Source organism: Lygodium microphyllum, chromosome 8 (assembly GCF_053477565.2).
Source record: "Lygodium microphyllum isolate KBCC chromosome 8, Lygodium_microphyllum_v1.1.10, whole genome shotgun sequence".
Taxonomy (NCBI): Eukaryota; Viridiplantae; Streptophyta; class Polypodiopsida; order Schizaeales; family Lygodiaceae; genus Lygodium; species Lygodium microphyllum.
The window spans coordinates 107,303,672-107,326,247 of record NC_141142.1 but is presented as its reverse complement, the minus strand read 5'-3'; the positions used below and the strand labels follow the sequence as shown (position 1 = coordinate 107,326,247).

The following is a 22,576-nucleotide window of genomic DNA, read 5'->3' as shown; positions in this document are numbered from 1 at the left end:
AGGAGGATCCTCTTGAAAGATCACCTTGCGTATCTCAACCACCTACTCAAGTTACTTATGCATCTTATCCTCATGAAACACAACATCATGGCTATTGATAACCTTTTGATCTTGCGGATCTGAAAGGTGATAGCCCATTTAACCTGCATCACCATATCCAAGAAAGATGCATTTGATGGGCTTTGGATCCATCTTATGATGGTGCATGATAACATGAAGTTCAGTGTGAATATATAAGAGATAAATGCCTTGGAGTACAACTCAGATGACTGCATACTTGATGCTATTTGATGTTCAGTTTTCTTATTCTCAATATTGGCTTCTTGATTTGAAGGTAAGTTCTTCAAGAATAGCATAGAACTTGGAGAGATGGTTGGAAACTGCTCTTTCATTCTTGCTTCGTTTATTAGCTTTTGATTTTTGCATTCCATTGACTTGAGGGATGAACGACCATAGTTGCCTTTGATTTTTCTTCCTTAATATGTTGAATTTGTTGTTGTTTTAGTGGAGATTCTTCTTCATTAGAGACGATTCCTTTCATTACACAAGGCTACATCTTTGTTTGCATTGTCAAAAATTCTTGATGGGATGATTTTCATGAAAAACAAGGTGAAGCTTTGACATTGATAAAGATAAACATGTATTAAGCCCTTGATATTGAAAAAATCATGCAATTTTGAAATTGGAAAGTCAAAAATAATGATTTAAAGAGATAGATATTTTGTTCACATAGACTCGATGAATTGTTAAAAGATATTGAGATGTTGATGGCTAGCTTGCATGTTGAAGATAGAATTAACAAGGGGTTCATCCCTTTTGCAGTGAGAACATACATGGTACATGTTGTATTGGCAAGGTTGACCATGATCATGTAATGCTATATGCTCCAAAAAGGTAAATTGGTGGGACTCTCATTGTTTCAAGCTTCCACTCTCTCTTTATAACTCAAGCTATCTCTCATGTAGCTTACTTGTATGCTCGCTTTGAACCAACTATGCTTTCTTTACTCAAAAACATGTAAGCAAAAGAACAATAGAGAGTTTGAAGGTGTAGTAGACTCACCAAAAACTCACTTTCCTCATTGTAGTCCAATCCATTGAAAGAAGTTTTGATGGCCTCACAATCCTAATGATGCTTACTTGGAGCTCTAAATATGCCTCTTATTAGATTTGTCTCTACTTAGTTTCCATAAAGTGTAAAAAAGAAGGAGAATGAAAAATCGATTTGCAAGAATGGAGATGAAGATTCTTCTCCTTAGTCCTTCAATCTCTCCCTTACACTCTCCCTAACACTCTCTCTTTCAATGTCTTTCTCTCACATTATGGTTGTGGTTGTTTTAGACTTTAGATGCGATGATGAGAAACAGAGAAGAAAAAAGATATAGTGAGATTCTCCACCTTGGTCTCTCAATTTTTGTGCCACACCCAAACCCACCCCCCCCCCCCCCCCCACACCCACCCACCCACACACATAATATAGGAGCTCGAGGTCCTAATGGAGATAAGATGGGGGGTACTAGCACTATATGCATATGTTTCAGGATGGGCAGGAGCAACAGGAGGGTTGTCCAAGGAGATCACCATCACAATTAGAGTGAAATAGGGATGCCCACTCTCACCTACTCTATTTGACCTTTATATTGATGAGATATCAAACTACATTGATGGACATGGAGGGGAGGGATTTGGCTGCTTGGAGAAGCAACTGATACCCATATTATTGTTACCGATGATGTAGTCCTCATTCTAGCACACCAAAGAGATTGCAGTGCCACCTAGATGCACTATAGACCTTCTGTTAGGATAGGGATGTCACAATGAACCTGGGGGGAAAACCAAGGTTATGGTGTTAATACCTCCTCCCAATGGATTTGGTGATCAGTAATCCATTTCACATATGGAGAGGAGATAGTGGAGGTGGTCCAAAGATACTAGGCTATGTAGCTCTAGGGGCAATGGAGAGATGGTGTGCACACACATAGTTTTAGGAGCCTTGGATAGAGCTTTGGCTCTTCGACACTTTGGTCACACCAATACTTCTGTATGGGGCCCCAAGATGGGGATCGAGCCTTTACCACATGAAGAGAGCCACACACAATCAACCACCATTACCCAGGGGAAAGGAGATATATGAGGGATGAGAGCAGATGGAGAGACCCCTTGCATACTGATGATTTCATGGATGATTTGGGGTAAGCCCTATGTAACACATGAGATTATCAGAGTAGAGATGGAAGCACCATCCATAGTGGCAAAGGCCCTCTTCTAGACAGTGATTTTCTTGCATAGGCTTTGGATCTGCTGAGACAAGTCATCTAGACAACTAGCATTATAGGGGATATTAAGTTCTGGTATGCTTGGACAGAGGCATGGTTATGGCTACATGGATTACACAAATCACCACCCACCACCACTATAGTATAGCTTGGATTTCCCTCACTCAGAGCTCACTTGAGAGGAGTTGAATAGCATCATTAGGATGGATATTATTCAGGTACACATAGCAAGGACATGGGTGACACCTACTAACTGAGGATTTGGGGATGAAGATGGCTTTCTATTTGAAGCATCTTCTACACATATCCCCTAATGGCATTGTTGTTTGCCTAAGATACATGGATGCATAACTGTCTCATGGTGTACAATGTGCCATTAGACAACTTAGTACATCCTCACACGAGCTTTTGATTGAGACATGTAGATATGGCACATAATCCCTTTCCTTGGAGGACAAGATTTTCTAGCTCTATTAGCTCAGCCAGAGACAAAGGAGCACTACATTTGCAGATGCCTAATGTACTATGAGATTTGACAACACTTCCATTGCTTGGTCATAGAAGGATTTGGGCCACTATCCAAGGTGATGCATTTCTTGGATCCCTATTTAACTGGCACATTATATACGCAAGATTTCACAAGCAAAGGACCTGAATCCTTCTCTTCTCTTCTCTTACATCTAGTAATCTACTCCATTACATGCCCATTGGTCTTCATGGTTGTCCATGGTAGATGAATGGCACGCCACTGATATTATATGACTACTTGACTTGCTTTGCAGATCCACATTTGCAAGTCTATGCATGCATTGATTAAATTTTCACTAGGATGCAATTACAATGTGCATGAGAGTGAACCCAACTCTCATTGCCTAATCAAAATGAATTTAGTAGGATAAAATTTGATTGAGATGTCTTGTTTAAGATTTAGCACCTACGATAAATTCCAAAAGCTAAATATTTATTCTAGCATGTTTTGGCACCTCACTAGGCTTCCAACTTGCTTCTTTTAGCTTCACATTTGCTTCTCTTGACTTGCAAGACTTCATGGGCTCCTTTGAACATTGGATTGATTAGCTTTGACTATCTTCCTTTTCTTTGTTTTCATGACCTTTACCATTTTGGGATTCACAATATACCCTCCTACATGAGTGCTAGAGTTATGGCACATACTAATAGAAGTAGCATGTTGGGGCAAGGAGATAATGGGTGAGCAAGATAGCTATTGATGAGGGGAAGTGCTATGGCTTTCTTTGTTGGGTTATTTGGATCCTTTGAGGTGCACCTACTATAAGAAGAAAATGTGCTCTCCGTTGGGACTGTGCCTAACCAATCATGCACATAGATGGGTGATGTGCAATATGTGATTGTTGCGAGATGCAAGGCAAGCCACGAATCCCTAGGTATATTACAAAGTTGAAGACCCAATTGGTGGAAGGGTAGATGTAGTGAAATTTAGGGTGGTAGGTCTGTTAAGCAAGCCTAGGGTGTGGCATTTAATATGCCTTGAATTGTGTGGTGAGGAATGAGCTAGGGGATTAGATATGAAGCCAATTGGCCAAAATGATTAGGCATCTCTAACTTGAGATACCCTAGGTGTTTTAATCATATGTGTACCTATTCTATGGTGGAGCAACATTTACTCTTTTATTTTTATTTTTATTTTTATTCACATTTGTTCTTCTTTTTTTGGTCTTTTGTTTCTCAAAGAGTGGATGTAGGGTTCGAGCGAGGCAAGGCTCACATCAAGTATTCCTTGACTACTATTTACGTTTGGATTGGAGATTGAGAGCAATGTGAAAATTGGCTCATTGTCATATCCTCTAGTAACTCCAAATATTATAATGCTAGAAAGATGAGTAATGATTGAGCCAAGCCATGTCATTGTGGCCAATTCTAGGATTGACATCAAAGAATAGGAGTGGTAGTTGTTACTTATAGACTATGAGCTTTTATCAAAGTTGAGTAGTGAGAAGCCTCAAGTAGTTGCATGTGGTTAGGAAAATCCTGATGAAAGCAATGAAGGATGGTACCAAGTCCCTTGGCTGAAACAAGTAGGTACTTTTTGGCTCCTTGGCATTCATGTTGGAGATATTTGGGAAGTTGTATCTAACCTGTATCTCTAGATAAAATTAAATACCATGTTGCTAAGGAAAGGGATATCATATCATATTGGCTCTCTCTTCATAGTGACCCTATAAAAGGCAAATAATAATTAGTATCTAGGATGTTGTATCTCCATGCTGATTTCCTTCCATATGTGTCCTTGCAACTCAAAGTATATATTGTGTACCAAGTCTTTCTATCTTTGCAAGTGTTGACAAAAGCTTATTTGTCTATTTGGAAACCTATCTTCCAATTTTGAAGACACCTATATTGATGAGGTGATTGATTGTGGAGATAGATACTTTTCTTTTGAGCTCATGTGGGAACTTGAAGTTAAACACAAAGAGAAAACTAGGCTAGGCTTGTATTATTTGGAACTCAGCTATTTTGTCGAATTCCTCGTGTTGATGCTAGAGACTTGATTGATGGTGTTGTTGTATTGAAGGGTATATTGGGTGCATTGTTTTTTAAAAAGAATAGAAGAGATGAAGGAAATGAAAGGAACGAAGGCCACTAGTGTTGAAGGGTAGTAATGTTGAGTCTTCAAAGGTACTTGCAACAATATGTTCTCTCCTTGAGGGTGTGACTATCTTGATTATATAGTGACAAATGTGCTTATGCAAGTGCAATTAGGAGATGGGTTAAACTCCAAGCAAGCTTGGAGTATTGTCACACACCTGAGGACCTAGTTGGTAGTGTGGTGCTATGCTTATGATGATAGGTTGGTCGAGAAAGCCTAGAAAATCTAGCCCTTCATGTGCCTTAAGTTTATGCAATGGGAAAAAAGGGGTAGCAGGTTAGAGATGGAGCCAATTTGTCACGCCACTTAGTGTCTCTAACTTTACCACCCCTAGATGTAATGATGTGCATGCACTGATTCTAAGGTGGAGCATTTTCTCTCTTTTATCTTTTATCTTTTTTCATTTCCCATTTGAGAGATGTTTATGATTTAGGAAGTGGGTGCACAACTTGTAATAAGTAACCTTATTGAGAAGATACTCATTCAAATGCTACTGCATAGTTGAATCTACTATTTGCATACATGTGGATGAATTGTTAGACCTTTACTTTTCTAGATGAATAGTTGGACCTATCATTGGCATACATGTAAAGTTGATTAGTGTAGTTAGTTCAATTGAGAAACATTGGTTCATGAGTCCTTTTCCTAGATAGTTGCTATTCTTCATGGATTTAGAATGCTTGGTCTAGCTAGCTCCATGGCTTCTTGAACTATCCTTTTTATGCCACTTAAATTGGGATCTCGATGAGTGGATGAAATGACACTTCTACTCACATAGAGACCATTCCTTTTAGGATACTCAAGAGGCTTCTCATAAGACAAATGACACAAACTAGTAGCAATAATTTAAAACATGTTACTAGAAGAAAATTTTAAAATAAGCATATAAGGGATCATTACAATGATCTAATATAAAATGCTCATTGCCTTATGCACAAGAATCTAGAGGAGGGATTGAAGGACAACTTTGATGCACCAATCACAATATATTGCAACAACTCTTCGACACACGCAAATATATGGCTGTGAATATTTGCATTCTAAAAGGAAATCCTCTAAGCCACCTCTTAAGGAAGCCCATGTGAAGTGAGAACTACTAACATTTAAGGGATATTGTCTTCTGTATTGATACCTTCAATTAGTATGGCAAGAAGTGGATTAGTAAACTCCATTATTAAATTTAAAAATACAATGGCAAGAGGCTAGTTTTGGCTTTTGTCAACTTTTTAGCTTTGCAAAAGGAGAAAATGTTAAGGATTTTATGACACCATGGAAACATTTTATTATTACAATCGACTTGTTTCCAAGTTAACATTTTATTAGCATTGGCTTCAGGGCTTATGCTTATACAATGGTGCAATCAAAGGTGGTGTAGATCCTTAAAAAATCACACGCTATTAACTTCAATTATGTAGTTTGCTTAGCCTTGAAATGTGTGGATATCTTGCTTTTTGAGAAAGGAGAGTTTATTTAGAAGATTATAGAAAAAGGGTGTTCTTTTTTTGTAAAGGGTATGTATATCAATCAAATAAAAGGTTCTCCCCATCTCTCTGTCTGTTTCTCTCTCTCTCTCTCTCTCTCTCTCTCTCTCTCTCTCTCTCTCTCAAGAAAAGGGCAATGCTCATGTGTGATAGTGCATGCTTGTCATTATGATCAACCTGTTTTCCATTTCATCTCGAAAGTCTATTGAGGCGCATGTCTAGCAAGGAATATATATTCTCTCCAATTTACTCTTGAGGAATTTTGTCTTCTAGTTTGTCCTTAACATTTAAAATGGGATAAGAGATTTAGTTTCAAATTGTTCCACATGGTGTTAAGACTTCCTAGAAATATTTGTGATTTGATATATATGGTTTCACTTATATATGTTTTCACTACACCTTTATATACTTGCAAGAGAAGTTTAGTCTAACATCTAGAAATAGAATGTCAAGATGCTAGTTTTTAGCTTTTGTCTACTCTCCAACTTCACAAAAGGAGAATATTATCAAAGGATATCTAGCTTCACAAAAGGGGAAAATCTCATCAAGGAACTTATGGAATCATGGAAACCATTTTATCAACATGCCCACCTTGTCTACAAGTTCATCCCAAAGTTTTAAACAGAAGGATTTACAAAGCTCATCATTGTTGGGGCATTTGTATTTAGAGGTGGTGTGTAACATTTGAGAATAAGATAAGGATATCCAAAGTTGTACACCTTTCCATATGATCAAAGATGGATTTGCATCCTTTGAAGGTGAGTTTTTGATGACTGAAATAAAATCAAATATCAAAATAAATTGGAACTTGCATTCTAGGGGTAATATCAACATCACGTGACTTCTTAAGAACCTCACCATTGGACTACGGGCTTATTTTAATACGCAAGGTTTTCTTTACTACCAAGTTGCATAGGGTTTATGGGCTTCTAAGAAAGCATTTCTTGACCCTCGACCTCTTAAGCATATTCTTTGATCATCTCTCTTCTTTCTTTAAATACCTTTGGCCCTTGCTTGATGGGGACCATCTTAGGTGGAAATTAAATGATTTGAAAGTCCAAAACTATAAGATTTGGATAAACATAAATCACCCTAGATCTCTCTATTTGGGCCCTTAGTATCTATACCTATTTATCTGGTTTTCTAGTTGCACTTAATCCTTTTTATTTTGAGATGTAGGTGTGCCCTTTATCTTCAAGTACTCATTGTGGTTTCTATTGTGATGTTACAAATAAGGTATTCTTCATAGCCTTGCTTAGAGGATAGAAACAGTCTAAAGAACATAATGAATCAAGATCAATTTTGTTAATCATGGTCCAACATAAATGGGCTATAGTTGAGCTTAGATCAATAGCTCCCTTTGTTGGAGGAATCATTTGTTTGCTTCAATGCCCTTTCCATATTTGGAACAACATGGCCATCTTCAAATGTTGGTGGCAATAAGGCACAAACACACATCTTAAGAGTGCCTATTAGGCACCATAGAATATATCAAAGCTATGTATCAAAGCTATGAAGTATTTGCATTATCACACATCCTATAACGTCCAATAGGTGCCACAAAATAATTCAAAGAACATTTATCAATCTGTAAACATTGTGGAAGAGCATAATATGAATTGTCATGCATGGCATGCTGTTCACCAACCCATGTTGTCTACCTCAAAAATCCGCAAGCTAAATGTGTCTACCATTTAAGTTCTATTTACTCCATAGTTTAGGTTGGTGAGTATGGCACTTTAATAGTGGTAATGTTAATGTGACACCTGAGTGAGCTAATTGTTGCCCTTTTTCATAGAACCTTCCTTCAAACTTACAAGCTCTTTTACTACACGCCAAGCATATATGATTTCTGAGAAAATTTTACCATCAACATATTTCAATACATATGTCCTTCCCTTCAACTCAACTCCCGAGGTGTATCAACCTCATGTTTGCTCTTAACATTGAGAAAAGGATCAGAGAAGTTCTTACACCAAAGACAAAATGCACAGCTTCCCAAACTTTCACTAAACAATGATACAAATTTATCGATGAGCAGCAGCTCAGATATGAAAGGGAATGAGTTGGATAGGCAAAGGTCCTACTTTGGGTGCAGTGTTCACAGAAAACATTTTCCGGAGCTGATACAAAGACCTCGCACTCTTGACTATTAGTAGTAGGTTTCTTCTCAGATGTCCTATTATAACTTAAATACCCTGAATTCTAAAAAACCTTCTCTCAAAAAAGTTCAAGGTTTTATTTTTAAAATTTAACAATTCACCTCAGTTTTTGATGAACACTCTTTTGATGCAATGCTGGAAATGTCAGCAAACACCATAGAGCCATTACTCTCTCATGAACAAGTACCCAAACAATGCTGGAAATGCCAGCAAACTCGATAAACTCAATTATGAACAGAGATGCTAATGCACAAAAGAAACCATCCATAGACCAACTTTGGAACACTACCTTGGTCCTGGCCTACCTTGGAGAAGAATAATACACTCAACTCAAATCCCTTTTGCACAACTCCGCCTTACTCTTGAGGATATGCTTGATGATTGAAATCACGTGTGAATAACCCTTGCAGGAGAAACCTATGCTAGCTCCTCACCTACCATGCACAAAACTCAATGGTGAAGGCCTCCAACATCTCGGTGCATAAACATGATTCCTTGAAATCCATGGAGAAGATTCCACAACCAATGTAGGTTTCAATTTTAAGAACCCTTTTTGTCATATTTTGATGATCCATAGGAACAACAGATTAGGGATCCATTGGAAACACAGCTCATTGCATCTTCTCCAGTTCAGCACTCAGCATGTGGTTAAGAAGGGCCTCCACATTATTACTTCTTGCCCTGCATAACAAGACCACACAATCTCAAACATTCTGTAGAAGTGAAGTTTTGGAATGTAACCCAAAAAAGGTAAGGAAAAAGAAAACATTAGAAATGGTACATGGCAAAGCAATCCTCCAGAGTTTCACGAACCACAACTCAGAAAAATACGTGTGAGTTTCACGAACCACAACTCAGAAAAATACGTGTTAAAGGGTTTATCATGCATGGAAAAATTCCATCAAGGAACAGTTGTCTTAATGTCAATCTAACTGGTTTGATGGATACAAGTTGTACCCATATTTTATCCTATTCCAGATGGGATTGGTGCTACATCGTGTAGCTGGTAAGATCAATGTATGGCCTTCAACTTAGGAAAAATCTCAGAAACTTGATCACACACAACAAATGGGTGAACCATATTCATACATGAGCTAGGGCTGACTGGTCAAAACTTGGATCAAATGTGAGGAGTAGAAATTAAATAAGTCTTCTGGACACAGCAATGATGTCTCTGGATCAGCAGCTGGCACCAGTGGTGGGTGGGAGGGTCTGGGCTGATGAGGGGTCCTCAAATAATGCTTTTCCAATGCTGACTCCAGGGTGTTCACTGTCATATCTAATAAATGGCCTATTCAGAACAGAGGGCACCCATCTGATGTCATGGTATCTGTTACATCATAATAATCATTGCCCTTTCCACTTCTTAGGAAGTCATTTGTTGTGCAGTGTGATGCATGTGGTGTTGAGAAACCAAGTCATTCAGTACATTTCCCCTACTTCAGTCCTATTTTGTTTTCCATTTACAAAACCAAAAAGGCTTTATTTGGATCATTATTTAGTGTTGCAGTGCCACCCAAGAGAGCCAAGGCACCACTTGAGAGAGTTGGGACACCACTCGCTCGAGATGGTCTGTACCTATAAATGTGGCATTGACTTCCCTCATTCTTCATCCAACACATTCATTCCTTCTAAGACTTTGTCACCCTCTTCCATATTCTTCTCTCCTTTCTCCATCCTCTCCACTACTGTTCACACCCCACAAGGAACACATTATGGTTTGTGGCTTCTGCATCCATCTGCACCTTGCGTTTTGCAGCCTACATCATCTAGTGTCAGCCCTCCTCACCTGGTGTCATCACCAGGCTTCATTTACAAGAGATTCAGGCCGTTTACGGCACGTTACACCATCTTTATCAGCCCTACATCAGATACCTATGCTTTTGTGTTTTCTTCACTCTTGAAGGGATGCCAAGTAGTCGCTTATCTGCAGCCACTTACATGAAGAGAACTTCATAAGATATTCTTGCGTTTTCTTCTCCAGTTGGTTGCCCAACAGTCAACTTGATAGCAGCCATCATCTTGGAGAGATTCCAGCATTTCCTTCATCTCTGACGACTCTTGAGGACTGCGCTTGGCTCCCTCTATAGCTGGTGGTCCTTTCCTTCACCCTTCAGCATTTACCTTTGATATCCTATTGCCGGAGGACTGCATTTCACTACATTCAATGTGCAGATTCCCTATAGGTGTTGTTGCCTGATTCAGATAGGACAGTGCAGTTATTTTCAAAGGTTTGGCTATGCTATATCAACTTGATTCACTTAGCATGATTTAGTGATTCATCATTCATATTCTTCTTCTCTGTTTTTTGAGTTTCTCTTCTCTCTCAGTGTTTGCCATACACATTGTGTTTCTCCTTGCAAATCCTACTCTCTTTGGTTTGCTTTCACAACAATCATATTTTGACATGGTATCAGAGCCAAAGGAGCTTAGAGAGCCAAGAAGATCCTCTGCTTTGGAGAAGGCAAAGACACGTTGCAGGAGTGGCAACGTCTTTTGATTACCCCCCCATTTCTGCTATATCATTAGGAGTTACCCTTATCTTCTTCTCCCTCCCACCCTCCCTTTTAGAGGTTGACACTGTGGTGCTATGGCTTCTCCTGATGAATAGTCGACTGGGTGGTCCTACTATGGCAAGAATGGTCATATCACCGAAGATTGTTGACTTCAACCTTTGCTCGTGACACCACTGAAGCACATTGCATCTACCATCCAGCACTCCTTGTGTACATCTCCCTTTGGGCCATAGAGATTGCTCTGTAGCATTAGCTATTAGAGTATTATGCTCAAGGCAATAAGATGCATCCGATGCACACTAAGTCCTTGGAGATTTTATGTGATACCCCTCCCCTCCACTCCCTCTTCTACTTAGGTTTGAGAGGCCACCTTTGGGGGATACCTAGCCTCTATTCCATTGGAGCCCTAGATCCCTTCTTCATCACTGTCAAAGGCATTTTCTTTGTATTTTAGTGTTTCGGAGGCCGTGATCCGTGAGTTTCTTGAATCCCTCTCTCTCAAAGGGAACTTTAGAGGGGGATCCCATTTCTTCGGCTTCGGAGGGGGTCCTCTCTCATCCTATGGTTCTTCATGCACCTTGTTGACAACCGTTGGGGTGGTTGACATCTCTACATTTTATCCCCCATTTCCTCATATATTTACTCATTCTCTTTTTACCATTCACATCTAGGATCTACAGGTTCTTCCTAGTTCAAGGCTTTGGATGTTTCAGCCATGGCTTGGTGGCTCGGCCTGCATATACCTTCTAGCATGGACTCACTGAGCTTGTGGCTTCTCTCCCGAGGTTGAGTTTCAGGTTCTATCAGCTCATTATGTCTATTGTTCTTCACTATATGTTACCTTATAGGTGGAACACTGGGCTCCCCAGGTTAATCTTCTTCTCTTTCGCACTCCTCTTTTTCACTCCTTTTTGGGCCTAAGAGGAGGTGTTGAGAAACCAAGTCATTCAATACATTTCCTCTACTTCATTCATATTTTGGTTTCCATTTACAGCCCCAAAAAGGATTTATTTGGATATTATTTAGTGTCCCGGCGCCACCCAACAGACTTCAGTGGTGGGCACCACTCGAGAGAGTTGGGGCACCACTCGAGACAGCAGTCTGTGCCTATAAATATGGCATTGAATTCCCTCATTCTTTATCCTACACATTCATTCCTTCTAACACTCTCTCACTCTCTTCCATATTCTTCTCTCATTTCTACATCCTCTCCAAAATGGTTCACATCCTGCGAGGAGGACATTATAGTTCATGGTTTCTACATCCATCTCCACCTAGTGTCTTGCAGCCTATATCATCCAGCATCAGCCCTCCTCACCTAGTGTCATCATCAGCCTTTGTTTGCAGCAGATTCAGGCCGTTTACAGCAGGTCACATCCTCTTTAATAGCCCTACATCACATACTCCTTGAGGGTGGCCCAACAGTCGCCTGTCTGCAGCCACTTACATGAAGAGATCTTCATTAGATATTCTTGCTTTTTCTTCTCTAGCTGGCTGACCAAAAGTTAGTACTATTGGGCACAATTACACATTTCCTATTTACAGGTTGGACAGCTCGCTCCATGCAGTTGCCAAGTTATTTCCAGCATTTTTGGGCAGTTAGGCAGGACAAACAAGCCACGTAGGATGGCATGTAGCAGTTCATTTTTTCTGCGCAGAATTATTGTGATTATTTTATTCAGCAATTTTCTTTTTTGTAGCATTGGCCAGTTTTAACTGGCTGACCTGATCAGTTTTTCCCCATTTTTTGGCCTATTTATAGGCTGACCTGCCCCGGTCATTTCTCACTTGGTTTTTTGGGTGGAGAAAGAGATCGGTTCGCTGAGATACATTCGACAACCCATGTACACATCTACCTTCTTCACTTCAGCATTCACCTACTGCAGATTTCTTCCCTCTTCTCTTGTGTTCATTTTCTTTCAATTTAATCATATGCTTCCACATTCGTTGCACTTTGACACTATGCATCATTCTTTTGTTTGAGCAACACAAGAGCATTCACATCTCGTGTACTCTTTTTTTGTTTGTATTGAGTGAGTGAGGGGGTTGAGTGTCGCGCAAGTACATCACATCCCTTTCCCTTGATCTCTTTTTCCCCCTCCCCCCATAATCAAGTGGCTACCCTAGTGGTAAGCCACTTATTTTATCAACCCACTAACTCCAATTAAAATCTCCCTTTTTTCTACATCTATACTAAATGGCCATGCAGAATATAGGAGTTGAACCCAAGACCTTTTGGTCACCACACGTTCAACTTAACCAATCGAGCCGCACTCGTTTGGTCCTTCCCTTGCTCTCTTTTTCTTTTTCCATAAAGGGTAATTGTATTGATTACCAACACATAATCTCAAAATATAGCATTACCAAGAGTACAAAGATACAACATGACCAAAAGTACAAAGGAACTAGATAGCCCGCAGAGGAGCTGAAGAAACTGCTGTGTGGCAAGGAATCAAGTCCCCCTGCTTTGTCTGCTTGTCTGTTTGTCTCTCTATCAGACACACACACACATGCACGTGCACATATAATATTCGATATATTGTAGTGTACATAAGGCTGTCTTGCCAATGTGTAGATCCCATGTAAGCGATTTCCTTAAACCTTAAGGAGATGCTAATGTTGACTAGTTGAAACATGGTTGAAGCTTCTATTTTTAATCACCCCAAGAGCTCCCATGAATCCTTTTCACATGTGATGGACACTCCTCCAACCTTTTTTGCGCCCCCTTTCTCTTGTAATATTCGATATATTATAGTATATATAAGGCTTTTTTTTGGCCAAATGTAAGTGATGCTGTTAAACCTCAAGGAGAGGCTAACGTGTGCCACTCTAGCTTGACTATCCAAAACCATGGTTGAAGGTTCTCTTTTTTAATCACCCCAAGTGCTCCCATGGATCCTTGCCACGTGCAAATATATGCCCAATGTTGAATAAAAAGGAAGGCATTTCTTGTAAGCCAATAGCCATAATCCCACTAGAGCCAATCTCTAGGCTTCAAGATTTGACGTGTAATGGCATCCCAAACCATGGTGAATAGATACTTAAAGACCATACCTATTACTAACATGAGAAATGTAAAAGAACTTTTAATAATTAAAATTTGCCAAAGATTTCTAATTAAAAAGAGTGCCGATTATAGTATCCCAAGCTTTGCGTATGGGGACCATTGCACCAACACAATGAAGGATTTGACATTGCATATGTAGTGGATGAGTGTAGTAGCTATGTGGCATAAGGGCAAGGCAATAGGAACAAGGTTCTCTTTTCCTCCCCCCCCCCAAAATGCCATGTTAGATGGCTGCACAATTAGGTATTGCTGCAGAAATTGCAGATTTCAACAATGGGGAATGTGATGACAACATGAATGGAGTCACAACAGCAGCTAAACTTCTCCTCCAATCATAGGGAATCCATTGGACAGATGCAAATCTCCTTCTCAATAGGTATAGCTGCTGTTTTGACCTTAATCTCATTAAAACAGGTTTAAATAGCACCTAGGGCTCAGATCCTCTCTTCTTTTCTGAGATCTCAAGCTTCTTCCACTATTTGGACACTTCATCGTCATGAAGCAAAATGCATTTCTTGCAGCTTTTATCACGAGGAATTCCTTTGTTTGTGAACAATGTGGGCACGCATGGGAATTGTGCAAGATCGGCTTACATTAAGAATGCTCCAGAAATTTTAGCTTAATTATTGGTTGAGTTCTAGGGTTTGGCAGGCTGAAGTGGCTAATAGATTGCTACGTAGGCTTCAACTTCCACCCAGATCGGACATTGGCTTCTGGAAATCAGCCATAGACATCCATGGCACCGGATGAGCCAGCTGCCAATCAAAGAACAACGAAAGTTTGCTCAAGAGCAAAGCCTCCTCACAAAGATTTTGCCCATATATTCTTGTTGCATGACAGCATGCAACCACTGATCAATCTATGAAAGCCATGGAAAACAAGCAATTAAAAACAAGATGACACCCTCCTCATGACAATAGGCAAAGGATCTCAAGACCTTCTTGGTATCCACATGCTGATTGAGAACATCCACCTCATCAAAGCCTTGTAGTGCATTACAATTGTGTTCCACATATTCCCCAAGAGTGTTATTGGCAAATTCTAAATGCTCCAAGTCCGATTCCTCTAGTACACTAGACTGACTTGCAGCTTGAGTATACGATAATATCTGAGGCATTACTGACAGCAGTATGGCAGACACATGCATCAAAGCATTGTCAGTATGTTTACTGCACTTCATTACCAGCTTTGCAGCTGTTGCATCAGCCTCATCCTCATCCATCTCATTGTCCCCCACAACCTGGTCAATGAACTCTGTATTGATGCCAAGATCCGGAAAGTACTCACATTTTTTGTGCTGTAGACTGAAAAACAGTCTGTTCAGAACAGCAGCTGATCAGAAACCCTAAAACAGCAGTCGCCCAGCAGGTACCAACCCTTCAAAAGCAGTCCCTTGTCTTTGCTATCCTAACAGCAGCAGTTGCCTCCTTTTGCTCACTCAGCTGGTCACGACAGGAAGTGCTGGTTGTGACGGGGGACTGATGGCATAAGTTTCTGGTTGTGGAAGAGCTGCTGATGGTGTGAAGCATGCTGCTGGTCATGGCAGAATGTTTTATCCATGACGGGACATACTGTTGACCACTTGTACTCACCATTTTGGTTTCACAGTCATTTGGCCCTCTTCTCATCATCCTCTCTTTGTTTCTTCTCTTTTTCTAGCCTCTTTCCTTCTCAATCTACACAAACTTTTGTTCCTAGCTTTTCCTCATAGCCAACTTCCAAGGAGCCACTTTGGATGGATCATTTCTAGGAGGTCTCTTCCAGTATAAGATAGGCTAGGAAGGACCAGTCTGTTAGGCATCCTTTTGACATTATATAAAAATGTCCAATAACAGTCTTTGTGATGCACATATCACTGAGATGACTAACACAGCAGTATGCATTGTGTGGATATAAGGCAAGGCAATCATGGATCCTTATGATTGTCACCATGTGACAGAACATGTGAGGGAGCCATCTTGATATTTATCTTGGCCTGAAGGAGAATGGGGAAGGGTTCTGGATGCCTGCAAAGACAATCTATTCTTCCTCAACATAGTCAGGACATCTGAACACCATAGGCATATATCATAGATAACTGATTGATAGAATAGGAGAATGCTATTCTGCAAAACAAGCTTAGAGGAAATATTTTATTTATATGGTTCAAAAAGAACGTATTTTACGTAACTTAAAAACCATCCACAGAACCCATAAATTTGAGGTTTCTACCTATTTAATAATTCTTACATACAATCATGGTGTATGACACAAGACTATAACCACAAAGAACAACTGGAGTAAAGCAGTACACAACCATTTGAACAAATATCTGAAGTCCAAAGCATATTAAAACTATCAAGGCCTTTGGTAGTAGGAAGTCTTACTCATGAGCCCTACGAAGAATGTCTTTTTCTCTTCCCAGCTGCACAAAGTTGAAGTTCATGATCAATGCGAGTACAATACTTATTCTCAAGTTGTTGCAGAACAGAGCTAATCACTCTACCAATACCCACAAGATATAGTGACAAACAGCAGGTTGCTAGGTTCCCAAACCTATAGAATCTGCCAGTATGAGTACTCTCATACAAATGGAACAGCAGACAAATCTTTAAAAGATGTTCAATTCATAATGCATGCACATATGTATCTATTTGCATGCTTTCTTATAAATGCATGCACATATATGTTTACAGATGTATATTTGTTTACATAAAAATGTGTGTTCACAAGCATACATACTTATGCATGTATATATACTTATGTATATACATCTGTCTAAGCAGCAATTGGCACAAGAGTATAATCAACATTTGGAAAATGTCTTTGCTGTGCCACCTTCTCCCACGTCTGAAATTCTTGATGCTCATTAGCAATTTTAAAATAATTTCTCCGATTCTCACTCTTGTTGAAGGTATAGCCTACTGCATGATTTGAGAGACAACATACTTTTGTAGATGGTAAATATGCCTGGCAAAGTGGGCAAATACTTGCACAATGGAAACATAATCAGTCAGTTATGTGGGGACTTCAATGATTGGTGGCCAACTACACTCATTCTTGTGTATGATTATGTTGTGCTTTATGGTGGTTACTAGCTGCTAAGATGGTTACACAAAATTCTCATTCTGAAACTTCTTATACTGTCGTTCACAAGGTAAAAATGATGACAAAACATGCTCCCACCTCAGAAGCATGAACATTGTTCAACTCAACAGGTGAGCTGCTCATCTCCATTTCTGCAAAGAAAGCCTCCAAGATAAATGCTACAACCTGTGTCATCAAAACAAAAGAGTAAGAGGTATGTGTTTGTCCTAGAATACTGACCCAAACCACATAAAAGCATTTGACATGAAGGGTTGTGACATTACAAGATTTAGAAGGAACAAGATAGCCAATGCATAGAAGCTGATAAAGTATATTGAGGTCCACCATGTGCCTGTCAATGCGACGTAGCTCTGCAGAAAACATCAGTAAGATATGGATAATTAATCTTGTTAGAAAAACCCTCACTTTGTGTTAAAAGAAATTCCAAAGCAGAGTGTTACTGAGCAAGGAATTTGAAAATCATTCAGGACCATGTCAAAAGAATTTTAAATGACAATTGAAAAAGAAGCTTAGATGAAAGCTCTCACTACTATGTCTAAGAAACAAAACATTATTTTGATACATGCATACAATCAACACCTGGAGTCCATAAATTGGGGTGATTGAGGAAACTCAAAAAATATTTGCATTTGGAATTGATCCAGATTCATATTTTAGGCTGTTCATGGACTCTGAAGAGTCCATAGTTGCCTGGGTAACTGATAGAGGATCAGCTTGTGGAAATGAGGACATCCAAGGGAATATTTCCTACCACATCCATAGTTGACAGCATTTACGTGCATAATTTTCCTGAAAAAGTGATCTGCAGGACACTTAACACAGTGGATGATTTGGTCTCTTGGCATACGACCATTTCTTCAGTTCCTCTGCTGCATGTTTAGTTTATTTGTGACTTTTATACTTTTCACATAATTAATATAATAATCCTTTACGCGCACATGAGAGAGAGAGCAAGAAAGAAAGAAAGAAAGATCTATTAACGTCTCTAAAAGGCCAGAATGGCCTATGAGACCATAATCAATACAATTGGTATCATCATCTCTCATCAGAGAAGAAGAGATAAAATTTATGTGTAGGTCTACATGGTAGATTGGAATGAGAAGTATGGAAACTGAAAAAGTTGGAAAAAACTAAGTTTAAAAAGATAAAAAAGAGTGTAGAGTATTTCCCCCTTAGTTTATGGAATCCACCAAGACTCTGCAAACTACCTCCGACTGAGTCACCGAACCAATTTGCCTCTGTAATGAGCAATCGTGATGTGAATGTGACGCATATGGGCATGCCTATGTTGCCGAACAGGTACTCTAGGGCGTCGTGCTCTACATAACGTTGTAGCTCTGTCAATTGTGATGCCACCTGATGCTGTATCGCGACGCCTATCAGTAGGAGATGTAGTGTCTGGGGTGGTAGCGGCTGGGATGGTGGTAGTGACAAAACCCCAAATATCGAAGGCGTCCAGATACACTCTGCTTTGCAAGACCAATAGGAGTTATTTGATCTGTCCAAATGGTCTTCTTTGGGGAGAGAAGGAAGAACAGACACATGAATAGAAGGTTCCGTCATAGGTTTTCGAGGGCCACAAGGAAGGGCCCTATGGGAGACATATAGAGGGGGAGGAGGAGAGGGCTGCTCTGATCGATGTGAGTGGGGAAGAGAGGATTCTCATTCGGAATGGGGCTTGGACCTTTGATCTTTGTGAAGATCATGCCGTCTTATGAACCAACTCTTATGAGGCATCATCCCAGAGGAGATTGTGTGTGGGCTGGAAATGCTATACTTACTGTTGCATGTAGAGCCTCACTGTATTGATGAGTGAGCTCCTTTACTGGGGTGTTGGGATCTCACATAGCGTGGATTGATAGTTAATCTTGGAAAAACCAAGATCTTGATCTTCCACACATCAGCCCCAACGAGGAGGAGATCAGTCTTCACTCTAGGAGCCCGATAGGTGGAAGTTGTGGACTCATATGTCTACTTAGGGATCACTTTCACTACATCTTCTTGGAGAGTCACCATGGCACATGCAGCCAGAGATTGACCCACACAAGGGTACGCAGCATCGGTCATGATGGAGAGAGTGCCACCACACACACTTCTAGGAGCCTCGCACATGGAGATGGATGTTTGACACATTGGTCACACCGGCCATGATGTATGGTGCACCTATTTGGACCCCTAGCTTGGCTGCATACCTATGGATAGTTTGAGAGACCATAGGTCATTATGCTCTCACGGATGATTTGCAGCAAACCATTAGTACAACATGAGATTATTAGAGCCGAGTTTGCTGCACCCCCCATGATGATGGAGGCCCTCTTTCAGAACATTAGCTTCATACATAGAGTATCTGACATGCATCTGGATAGACTACCTAGGAGGGAATTCTAGGCCTCTAGGCAGCTAACTTAGGCAAGATTGGAGACTTCATGGTATGCATAGGTCGAGCTGTGGCTTACAGGATATGGGATTGACATGGACCATATCCCCCCCTTTCAGTATGATCTTGACTCCCCTTCATACTGCTCTCCCACACGGAGATGAACTTGGTCATGTGACAGGGTCTCTACGAATTGTACATACAACAGACATGGCTATCACCCAAGTAGCCTCTCCCCTTGAAGATGTCTTACTACATGAAGACTACCATGGATGGCTTCATTGAGAGACCTAGCTACCTAGATGTATACATGCCACATGAAAGGCGAGTAGCCATTGACCACAGGCTAGCACTACATAGAGAGGGGGGGCACCAGTCACAACTTATTGATTTCTTCCAAATAGTGACCACACACACAGCACCTACATAGAGAGGGGTAATAGTTCAGAGGGCAAAGGAGATTAGAGCAGCATGCCGCCTGAGGATACAGGGGTACCAGACACATACACTACATCAGAGAGAGATGGGGGAGATCTGCGGCGAGATGAGTAGCAGTTCACAGAGTTGAGGATCTAGTGCATATGCTACCCCCATACTAATTCATTTGGGATGTATGACATACTCTACCCAGTGATCTTGATTGGGTGGGACTGGATATATGAGTATCATTCAGCCACATATATAGATATGTACTATCTCATCCTCCCATTGTATCCCTATATGAGCACTATTTGTCTTGTACACCACCTTGGCTTCTTTTACAGTATATCACTGACCATACTCCAGCACATCACATTTTGATGTCCAATAACAATCAACATTGTACATGATTTTGTCTCACAGGCCAAATTTGGCCCCAGAAGACTCTCTCTCTCTCTCTCTCTCTCTCTCTCTCTCTCTCTCTCTCTCTTTTTGTCTTTAAGAGAGAGCCATTGTGTTATTGTGCCACACGAAAATCGTTTGGAATCTCTAATGGTATCTTGACCAAGGCCTTGGTTCAATGGATCATGGGGCATGTGTTTGACCCAGATCTTCTGCTGTGTCAGTGAGAATGTGTTGACTAGTATGTTTGACTTACTCCCTTGTCTCAATCATAGAATGTAATCTGTGTTTGCACAACTCAATGAGGAAGAGCCCAAGCAATGCTGGTCTCAGAAATCCATCACTCTCTTCAGAGGGGCAAAACCATCCTGAAAAAGGCAATGAAAGCATCCCTCGATCTCATTCAATACTAGCCAGCAACATATATCGTGCTTCTTTATCTTTAGCTCCAGCTCAGATAACTGGCAGATCCGGTCCTTAGGGGCAAGGGGGCAACTTCATATCGATTGGTCTCTATCCCAACTAGTGTGAAGATGTACTAATCTAGCTGATCGTGCATCCCATTGATGACATACTCTGAATCATGTGGGAGATCATCATCACCGATGGTCTCCATCTGCTCCCATCCATCATACAACTCCCCTCAGTCTTATACTGGCTGCTCTGCTGTAAATTATGCCAGTTCTCTGTAGCCTTACATCATCTTGCCATACATGTACACTAGGAAATGATGCCAGCCAATGAGCTCCCGTCTGTGACACAATCCTGCAATGCATCTCCCAAAATCACTCTCCTAGATTTAAAAAAAAAGTTTCCTGTCCAAAGTCCTAAAAAGGCCAGCATACCTTTGGATCTTTCAATGATATCAGCATCTAGAATAGCCTAGTGGCAAATGGCCTCTTGCTAGGCAGTGCCTACATGTAGTTTCCCTACAGGCAGCCGTTAGTTATAAAGCAAACTTGCCTTCCAGATCCTACAACTCTCCATGTGAGTCCTCCTTCCTTGATGGGCCAAGTATTGGAAGAATGCAGCATTTGGCCAAGGTCTTGGTCTTCTAGAACCACTCTAATGAATCCAAGCTCAAAGAAGTCTCCTCTCCTGAGACAAAAGATGCTAAGTATGATCATAAAATATTAGAACAAATGTACCATTGCTTGTCATGGTGTCCAATGACTTGATCCTCTGTCCAAACAGCTGCTAAAATCAAATAAAGATCACTATGCAAAATATGGAAAGGAGTAGAAGCTGGAAAGATCAAACAGGAAGCTGCAGAGGAGCTATATGGGGAAGAGGGAGCAGAGAGAAGAATTGAGCAGCAGATGGAAGGGTTGGAGCAGCATGTCGAAGGGGGGGTGGGGGGCAGACAATACAACCGCAGGAAAATCTGAGACAGAGTAAAAACAACCACTCAGTAAGAAGAAAGAGGTTACATATATAAACAAAAAGAATCAGCATTGCCTGTGCCATTCCAGCCCCTCCATTTTGCACAGAAAATGAGTGCCTTGGGATCAAACTTTCAAGATGGAATCTAAAGAATGAGAAATAAACATTTCAATGGAAAATAGACATATTCAGTAGGGTTTTCATACTTCAAAGCTTGAGAACCCATTTGTGGGATGCAAAACTCTTAAATTTTCAAATGTTCAGCTTCATGCAGAAGCAAAGCCTAAGTTATGAACAGTTCTAGAAAGAAAATAAGAAAGAGGTACAGCTCCAATTTTCCATTTTTCTTTTGACACTAAATCATAATAAAGAGACTAGACTATAAATGCATAGAGACCTTTCACTACAATAGACTCAGCACAAGAACCTAAGAAGGAATGAATATTGAATCTATGTTTTCAGGAATGGCAGAACAAGTTATGAAAATTAAGAACGACTTACCTCCAACCAAACTTGCCAATTACCCATGACAAGAAGCTCAAAGAGTGTCACCATGCCAGTTGGATAGTCATTAAAATTATGAACCAGATAGCTAGCAGAGTTAAGTATCTATTGTACGAGTCAGAGCAGATAAATAATCCATGTTGATGGTTTTGATTTTCCAAACAAGCAAAAAATCAATTAATAAACACCTCATAGAAAACTTCCTTAGGACTTCAATAATGCATGAAACTCGTAAAGTATATTACAAGGTCTCAGTGAACAGCCAATCAGGTGGTT

General features: G+C 40.3%; 1 protein-coding gene across 2 annotated transcripts in view; it reads right to left on the bottom strand.

Annotated features, from left to right (window-relative positions):
* Positions 1–8,311: 8,311 nt before the first annotated feature.
* TPC1 (two-pore channel 1) overlaps positions 8,312–22,576 on the bottom strand; it is a 208,311-nt gene continuing 194,046 nt past the window's right edge. For both annotated transcript variants that reach the window (XM_087683338.1, XM_087683337.1), the window contains 5 exons: positions 22,298–22,388; positions 17,478–17,564; positions 17,293–17,379; positions 16,494–16,531; positions 8,312–9,225 (listed from right to left, as the gene is read on the bottom strand). In XM_087683338.1, the coding sequence (XP_087539464.1) occupies positions 9,156–9,225; positions 16,494–16,531; positions 17,293–17,379; positions 17,478–17,564; positions 22,298–22,388 (373 nt within the window). In that variant the 3' untranslated portion in view covers positions 8,312–9,155. The remainder of the gene's footprint in view (positions 9,226–16,493; positions 16,532–17,292; positions 17,380–17,477; positions 17,565–22,297; positions 22,389–22,576) is intronic.